At 49.4% G+C, this 9,226-nt stretch overlaps 1 protein-coding gene across 1 annotated transcript; it reads left to right on the top strand.

Moving 5' to 3' along the window:
• Positions 1-745: 745 nt before the first annotated feature.
• Positions 746-4,842, top strand: LOC130432026 (uncharacterized). Its single transcript, XM_056761247.1, is given in 4 exon segments — positions 746-2,143; positions 2,214-2,303; positions 2,457-3,135; positions 3,138-4,842. Coding segments are annotated over 4 exon segments (3,081 nt in total). The 3' UTR covers positions 4,052-4,842.
• The last annotated feature ends 4,384 nt before the right edge of the window (positions 4,843-9,226 follow it).

The following is a 9,226-nucleotide window of genomic DNA, read 5'->3' as shown; positions in this document are numbered from 1 at the left end:
CATTTTATTTCTTGTAAACCCTTTTTCTCCCATCGACCGCTGTAAAACTTGTATGTAAACAGCAGTCAGATTAAACCTCCATAATTTAATAGTTTGCCGGGTTGTGCTTTATTTCTCGTACTCCCCGGTTACATTTACAATATTCACTGAATAATACCCAAATCTTAGTGAAATTAATGCTTGAAATTAATTGATGCTTGTTGTCTAATTATCAATTAGATTATGTGACTTCAGCCTGGGTTCCACAGGGTCACAAATGTTTACATACTGACCAATAACGCTAATGCTAAATGTAGCCTATATAAAAACGTTACGGTCATTAAAATATCAGAAATCTGTTTGAAAGGTTGGAGACATATAGCAAACAGTAAACAGATTGACGGATACAAATGCTTTAATATTTGCTGAATTTTGTTGACAGTTGTGTGTCCATTTACCTGCACTGTGTGTCTACACTACTGTTACAAAATTAAGCATGTGTTTGCTGCTCTTCATTCGGCTCGTCTTTGGCGGGAGAGAAGCAGCGCGGGCTGAGTGGTAAGGGTTAAAATGAAGTGAATTTGGCGCTAAATGACGTTTAATTAACAAAGTTCGGGAGGAGCCGGAGCATATAACCAGCCAGCTGGTGTGTAATCAGCAATCACAACGTATACACAATCAGCCTAGCGAGCTAGCTAATAAATAGGGAAACCATCTTACCTGCTCGTTCTCCTAAGATTAAGCACCAACTCCTACGTTAGACGCTATGTCCGAGACCCCCGTCATTAACGACGCATCCACAGACCGCAATCCTTCAGCGCCAACGAGCGCGTCCCATTGTTCCAGCTCAGGGTCGGATTCGGTTGCTGATTCCCCGGCTTCATCACGTGGCCGCCAGCTTCGACGTTCCGCACCTCGCAAGGCCAAAATCAGAGGGGACACTCCATCACTTGTGCCAGAGAGACGTCCGCCGCCTTCACCGGCTTCTTCTTACACCTCCACGCACAACACGATCCCCGCCATCCATAAATGGACTGTCCAGGGCCTACGATTGGCTCTATCCAACGCGGACATCGAGTTCCATAGGCGGATGACCAAGGCGGAGCTTTACTGCCTCTACGCTTCTTCCCTGGCCGACACCGCCCCACCAAAGTCAGCTCCGCAAAGGAGCACTGACAAGCCGGGCACGGCTCGTGGTTCCCCCTATTCCCGGCCCGGGCAATCCACCAATGCGGCCCGTCGTGGCCGTCCGCCGGCAACCCGGCACAGCAGGCCCTCCGCGAGCGCAGGTACCGCCACGGATCTCCCGGACGCCTCAAACCGTCCGGTCGAAGTTTTCCAGCAACTAGTCCCTCTCGCAGTAGGCCAGCTCCAACCTCCAGCCAACACCACGCCAGCAGTAAACACTGCGGGCCGCCCAAGAAACGTCGGCTCACCAGCACTCGGAGCTCCAGTGCTATCCCACCCATTCCCTGCCCCTGGCTCTTGGCCCACGGCACCCCCATCGACCTCTAGCGCGAGGCTGCCTCAGCTAGCGATGCAGGTGCCGGTCATCAGCCATTTCACCGCCCCCTTAGAAGCCGCCGCTAGCGCGAGCATGGCTCCGCTAGCCGCTCAGGCGGCTGCAATCCCCTCCCTTTTATCTCTCCCGCAGAGCAGATCAGGCTTCACATTGGCCACAGCGACAGCAATGCCAGTGCCAATCAACGCACCAGCGTTGGAACCACCCCCCGTCCCAGGCAACATCAGGTCACAGATCTTGGCAGGTGCGGACACAGATCTTTATTTACTCCTCTCACCTTTATCACCTCCGTCAAACGAGCGACAGATCACTTACGGCGATCTGTCGCTCACGCTTAAAAATCAGTCACCCAACCACACCCGCACGCTTTCTTTCCCCGAATTCATCGTTGCTTTTTCCCGCTACACTGACGTGATCTGCACTGCGTTCCCTCATAGGAGACGCGAGCTGGGCGATTATCTCGCTATCGTGGCAGAGCTCGCTCTCTCCTATGGGGGCGCGCATTTTTACACGTATCACAGACTTTTCTCCGCCAAATGTGCAATTCGTATAGCTCAGTGGAACCAGTGCCCCTACTGGGGAGCATTGGACACTGAGCTGCATAACAGGGTTTTTCTGGGCGTCCGCAATATTACATGCGCGGTGTGTCGCTCAGTTGCGCATACCACATTAGATTGTCCCCTAGTCACTCCCTCTCTTCCCCCACGCTCAGCTTCGCCTCCCCAGTCTACCTGCTCTGTTCCGCGCCTGCCAACCCGCCCAGTTCACCAAACCCAAGGGCAACCTGGCAATTTGGAGGCTTGTAGGAATTTCAACGCCGGAAGATGCGTCAGGCAGCGTTGTCGCTTCCTGCATGTGTGCTCATTTTGTAGCGGAGCACACGCACGAATCGTGTGCCCATTGTCTCAAACGCAGAATAAAAAACTAAAAAAATTACCTTTCGACTCCCGTGAACATTTCTTGTTTGTCTTCAGAATTGTCCTTGCACCCCGACTTTCAATTCACTGACTATCTTCTGACCGGTCTCTCGAACGGTTTCAACCCCGGCGTCGTCAGTCTTCCGTCACACAGCTTAATATGCCCCAACCTCCAGTCTGCGCTCGCCGAACCAGAGTCAGTCGATTTCCTCATTAAAAAGGAGATCGACGCTAATTTCATTATTGGCCCCTTCGACGCTCCCCCTTTTCCTGCATTTCGGATCAGCCCCATTGGCATAGCGACTCGTAAATTCTCTGGAAAAAAGCGCCTCATTTTCGATCTCTCGTCACCACACGGCTCTACCTTCCCTAGCATTAATAGCCTCATTCCGATCGAGGAATTTTCCCTGCACTATCATAACATCGATCAAGCCATCACTTTAATAAAACATGCCGGTCGTGGCGCTTGGCTAGCAAAAGTCGACATCACATCAGCATTTAAAGTCATGCCAATCCACCCAGACTTCTGGCACCTTTTCGGCATTCGATGGCGCAATAAATTTTACTTTTCTGTCCGTCTCACCTTTGGCTGCAGAAGCAGCCCAAAAATTTTCGACATGTTGTCGGAGGCAATTTGCTGGATTCTCTCTAACAATTATGCAATTCCCTACCTTATCCACCTACTGGATGACTTTTTAATCATCTCGTCTCCCGACTCGTTTCCGCTGCACATCTAGCAAAAGTCCAACAGGTTTTCAAAAATCTCGGCGTTCCCCTCGCCCCAGACAAAACTTCAGGTCCCAGCACGTCCATCGAATTTCTCGGAATTAAATTAGACTCGCTTAAATTCCAGGCTTCTCTGCCGAAAGAGAAAATCGATAGAACGATCTTGATCGCGTCCTCCCTATTATCAAATCCCCGCTGCTCAAAACGCGAGCTTCTGTCTGTTCTCGGCCATCTAAATTTCGCGATGAGAATAATCCCGCAAGGTCGCCCGTTCGTTTCACACCTCCTCTCTCTCGCGTCATCCGCACACGCTTTAGAGGACTCGTTATCCATATCCAGCTCCTGCCTCGACGAGCTGAGCCTATGGATAAAATTCCTCAGACAATGGAACGGCTTGTCATTTTTCTACAGTGACATGGCCTCTTCCCCCGTCGATATTCGCCTATTCACAGACGCCGCCCCTTCCGTCGGTTTCGGAGGCTTTTACCAAGGCCGTTGGTTCGCGTCCACCTGGCCCCCCCAGGTTTTAGAGATCCCTTATGCTTTAGCATCCTCAGCTCTCTTTGAGCTATATCCACTGGTCGTCGCAGCATCCCTATGGGGAAAAGAGTGGTCAGCTTCCAGCATAATCGTGCACTGTGACAACGAGGCAACTGTTCATTGTATTAACAAAGGCCGCTCCCACTCCCCCGCCATAACGCCGTTCCTCAGACGCCTCATCTGGATCTCAGCCTGTGACCAATTCATTCTAACTGCCAAACACATTCCCGGATCAAAAAATCAGATTGCTGACGCCCTTTCTCGTTTTGCCTTCCAGAAGTTCAGGCTGCTGGCACCCGAAGCAGATCCTTTGCCAACACCGGTACCTCCCTATTCGGAGCTGATATTCCAGTTAACCACCCCCTAAAAACCCTCATCGATGCCTCTCTAAACTCCATCATCCAAGCCGTCTCCCTCAGGACCCTCCAATCTTATCTAACTGCATGGAAAAGCTTCAAGTCTTTTCACCTGGCATTCAACATTCCCTTTCCCGATTTTTCTGTCATCACCATCACCTCCTTCATCTCCTTCCTAAACTCTTCAAAAAACCTCCAGGCCAGCTCAATTAAAGGCTACATGAGTGGAGTCCAGTTCTTCCACAAACTCATATTCAATTCTCCTTCCGCAGCCATAGCCAGCTCCCAAACATCTATGCTTATCAAGGGCATTCAACGTACCCAGCCTGCTCGCCAGGATGCAAGGCAACCCATAACCCTGGATATATTGACCAGATGCATTTCCACCCTTCGTAAAGGATACCACTCCAAACACGTCGATCGCACACTCGACACCATGTTTATACTAGCATTCTTTGGATTTCTAAGATGTTCAGAAATTTCCACAACATCCATTTTCAACCCCCTAACCCATCCAACGGTATCCGACCTGTCAGTAGTCGATTCAGAGACTATGTCATTTTCCATTAAACAGAGCAAGACGGACCAAACCAGGAGAGGACATTTCATTTACATATTCAATCTCCACTCACCAATTCAACCTTATCAGACCCTCCTAGCCTACCTCCACTTCAGGAAATCCCAGACCACAACCACATCGGATCCTCTATTCGTCGACGAGTCTAACCGCCCAGCTACACGCTTTTGGTTCCAAAAGCACCTCAAAGCTGTCCTGCTCCTATCCGGTATCCCTGCAGACCACTTTTCCGGCCACTCCTTCCGCATAGGCGCAGCAACCACAGCAGCCAAAAAAAGGCCTCTCGCACTCTCAAATCCAAGCACTAGGGCGCTGGACATCGGAAGCTTTTAAGAGCTACATCAGGTCCGATCGCTCTATCATCAGGGAAGCTCATCGAACCCTCATTTCCAAGATCATCTAGAGAATTCATACTTCACACGCATGAGTTCGAACATCCTCCATGCCAGCCGAAATCTCACTTACAGGAGATCTCACCGCCGATTCAGCCGGCTCAGGGGCCAGTGCTCAAGTCTCAGGCTCTGCAGCAGCAGTTTTAACAGCAGGAGTCAACATCGCAGCAGCGACTACCCTGGCAGAGACCAACACTACGTTTCAAGCAAAGAAGCCAGCGTTGCCACAGCAACAGCCTCAGCCAAGGCCAGCTTTCCCATTTCAAGCATGGAGCCAAGTGCGGCAACTAAGAATCATCCACAGAAGCCTATGCTTCCGTCACAAGGGCTGAAGCCAGCGTCGCAGCAGTGACCACCTCCACAGAGGTCAGTAGTTCCATCACAGTGCCAAAGCCAGCGTCGCAGCAGCGATCGCCTCCGCAGAGGCCTGTGCTTCCATCTAAGGCACAGAAGCCAGCATCACCGCAGTGACCGCCTCCGCAGAGGCCAGAGCTTCCATCTAATGCGCAGAAGCCAGCGTCGCCGCTGCGATCGCCTCCGCAGAGGCCAGTGCTTCCATCTAATGCGCAGAAGCCAGCGTCGCCGCAGCGATCGCCTCCGCAGAGGCCAGAGCTTCCATCCAATGCGCAGAAGCCAGCGTCGCCGCTGCGATCGCCTCCGCAGAGGCCAGTGCTTCCATCTAATGCGCAGAAGCCAGCGTCGCCGCAGCGATCGCCTCCGCAGAGGCCAGAGCTTCCATCCAATGCCCAGAAGCCAGCGTCGCCGCTGCGATCGCCTCCGCAGAGGCCAGTGCTTCCATCTAATGCGCAGAAGCCAGCGTCGCCGCAGCGATCGCCTCCGCAGAGGCCAGAGCTTCCATCCAATGTGCAGAAGCCAGCGTCGCCGCTGCGATCGCCTCCGCAGAGGCCAGTGCTTCCATCTTATGTGCAGAAGCCAGCGTCGCCGCAGCGATCGCCTCCGCAGAGGCCAGTGCTTCCATCTAATGCGCAGAAGCCAGCGTCGCCGCAGCGATCGCCTCCGCAGAGGCCAGTGCTTCCATCTTATGTGCAGAAGCCAGCGTCGCCACAGCGATCGCCTCCGCAGAGGCCAGTGCTTCCATTTTAAGTGCAGAAGCCAGCGTCGCCGCAGCGATCGCCTCCGCAGAGGCCAGTGCTTCCATCTTATGTGCAGAAGCCAGCGTCGCCGCAGCGATCGCCTCCGCAGAGGCCAGTGCTTCCATCGAAGACGTCAAAGCCATCGTCACCACAGCGATCGTCCCTCAGAGGCCAGAGCTTCCATCTGAGGCATCGAAGCCGGCGTCGCCGCAGCATTCGCCTCCGCAGAGGCCAGTGCTTCTGCCTCGCCTTCGGCCATCTACAACTTTCCACGAAGCAAGCATCACAGCAGCAATCACCACAGCAGGAGCCTCCATCAGGCGCTCTGCTACAGCCGGCCCCCGCCTTCAGTTGCCTCTTTCCAGTATCAGTCTTAACAACAGGGGCATGAAGCAATGAAGCAGCGTTCATTTGGATAGTTCCCGAAAACCCTAATATTACAATCTCTCCAAGCACTACTGCCAGCACCTCCTAGATTCATACTTCTCATCACTGCATTGGGCACCCACCTTCTTTTATCTTCTCAGTCTGAACCATCCTCGGGGGAACCCCTACCCCTTTCTCGTCCCATAACGAACAACATCTCCCAAGGAGCCCTCATCCTCTCGTCTCTACCTTAACACAGGCCACGCCTCCGCAGCGCTTGGCATCATGTTGGGGGGTATACGTACTCCGGCGGCTGTCCCACTTTCTCGCTTTATGGGGGTGTGCTCTGGGCTCAGACCGGTTCCGAGCTCGGCGCTCTCACCCGTACTAAGGTAGAGTGTTTCGGGCTCGGATAGATCTGGCGAGCTCGGAGCCTGCTTCCCGGACAGCACGCCAAATACGCATAACCAAGCTTTATCATTATCCCTATCTATATCACTGTTATCTGTGTAGGTGAACTCGTGAAATGATGTTTAATTAACAAAGTTCGGGAGGAGCCGGAGCATATAACCAGCCAGCTGGTGTGTAATCAGCAATCACAACGTATACACAATCAGCCTAGCGAGCTAGCTAATAAATAGGGAAACCATCTTACCTGCTCGTTCTCCTAAGATTAAGCACCCCTCCCCCACCCCGGCTCCTCTGCCAAGCTCATTATCCTGCAGGAACCCGGGGGGTGTGCTCTGGGCTCAGACCGGTTCCGAGCTCGGCGCACGCACCCGTACTAAGGTAGAGTGTTTCGGGCTCGGATAGATCTGGCGAGCTCGGAGCCTGCTTCCCGGACAGCACGCCAAATACGCATAACCAAGCTTTATCATTATCCCTATCTATATCACTGTTATCTGTGTAGGTGAACTCGTGAAATAAAGACATAAGAGGATAAAGCGGCAAAATATAAATTAACTACATTTTCCTTAGAGCACGTGTGATGTGATCCTTCGTTTTGAAGACCCGCGGCTCAATTTAAACAACCAAAATAGTCAAACATTTTAAATGGTTTTTTAGGCTATGTCTCGCCGGTCCGGATGGAACAAAGCAAAGGGTCCGGATACGGACAGTGGTCCGCCTATTGAGGATGACTGTCTGCTAACAAATGGAATATAAAGGGAAATGTTAACCCTCAAGGAGTTTGACAACCTTTTATTTATCGCTTGGTATCCACCAGTGGCAAAATCGGTTTTGTTGGCTGTCATTTATTGGCAGAAATAAAGAAGGGCATCATCGACATAAGGAAATAGTGTACATAAAATACAGACATTAAACAATATAAGAGGACATCTATCAAAGAGATAGTACACCCAAAAATGAATATTCTATCATTATTTACTCACCCTGAGATTGTTCCAAACCTGTATAAATTTCTTTGTTCTGCTAAACACAAAGGAAGATATTTGGAAGAATGTCAGTAGCCGAGCAGATCTCGCTCCCCATTTATTGCCATAGTTGGGAAAATTAATACTACGGGAGTCTCTGTGTTCATCAGAACATAGACATTAATACAGGTTTGGAACAATCTCAGGGGGAGTTAATGATGACAGAATTCTAAACATTGAAACAATTAAAATGCAGTACCATCTGACCAATATATAAGTGAGGTTTGCTTAATTGAACTCTCAAATTGAGATTGTATATTTCCAGAGATGAGCACAACTATATTAAAATAAGTTTTTTTTACAAATTTCAGATAATTGGCCATCTTTTATTTAAACGATAGTTTATCCAAAAATTAAAATTCTGCCATAATTCTGTAAAGTTGTTCCCGACTGTTCATTTCTTTGTTATAAAGTAATCAAAATATAAAAGGAAGATATTTTGAAAAATGTGTTCTTGGGAAAGCGGTTTGTTATGGAAAAGTTTACAAAAGATTCACAAGCTTGTGACTGCTTATAAAAATGTGACCTGCAACAATTTAAAGATATTATTAGTCATTATTGAAAGGACATGGAAAAAATAATAATTGGGAGAAAGAGAGAGTTGAGGGCAGGGCAGGACAGTTGGGTTCTCATGATGTTGTGTATGTGTACACTATATTGTGTTCTATTCCTTTGAGAGACTCGTATACTTCCCAGATGTATGTTATGTGCATGTGTAATGTTGAAGTGTTGTAGTGGCGACTCAAACCAGTAAAAAGTTACCTGTACTTTATCACCCACTAGCACGCACAACTTTATACATTGTCGCAGTGTAATACACAATACATATCAATCACTGCACACTACGCACATTGTGTGTACATTCGCTGCTTTGTATGATTATTATGTATATTACGTGTCATTTGTTGTATTCGGGTGTTAAACTTGTACAGAAATGTTTACTGTGTAAATGTGTACAAGAAATGTCTGTCTTACTGCCATGTTGGTTGGAACTGCACTCAAGTTTTTAACCTACTGTTGAACCTGTGTATATGGTTGAGTGACAAAAAAGGGATTTGAAGACAGAGTCTTTGTCATCTTATTGAATGATTCTTTCCAAGCGACATAACAAAACTTGCAATGAGGATAAGCGTGATTCACTCTCACGACACTGCTGAGTGAGTTAGACGGAAGATTGCGACACATTATTGACGGTTCACATGTGCATCGGAGGCGGAAAGAAAATCTGCTAATGGAATAAAAGTAAAGGAAAAGAGTCAACTGTGTCAAACCACGAAGTCAACACAAAACGTGATGGAAGAGTAATCTACAAAAAGTGAGTGGG

The sequence above is a fragment of the Triplophysa dalaica genome, chromosome 11 (assembly GCF_015846415.1).
Source record: "Triplophysa dalaica isolate WHDGS20190420 chromosome 11, ASM1584641v1, whole genome shotgun sequence".
NCBI lineage: Eukaryota > Metazoa > Chordata > Actinopteri > Cypriniformes > Nemacheilidae > Triplophysa > Triplophysa dalaica.
The sequence above is the reverse complement of the archived record's forward strand: the minus strand, read 5'-3'. Positions and strand labels throughout refer to the sequence as shown.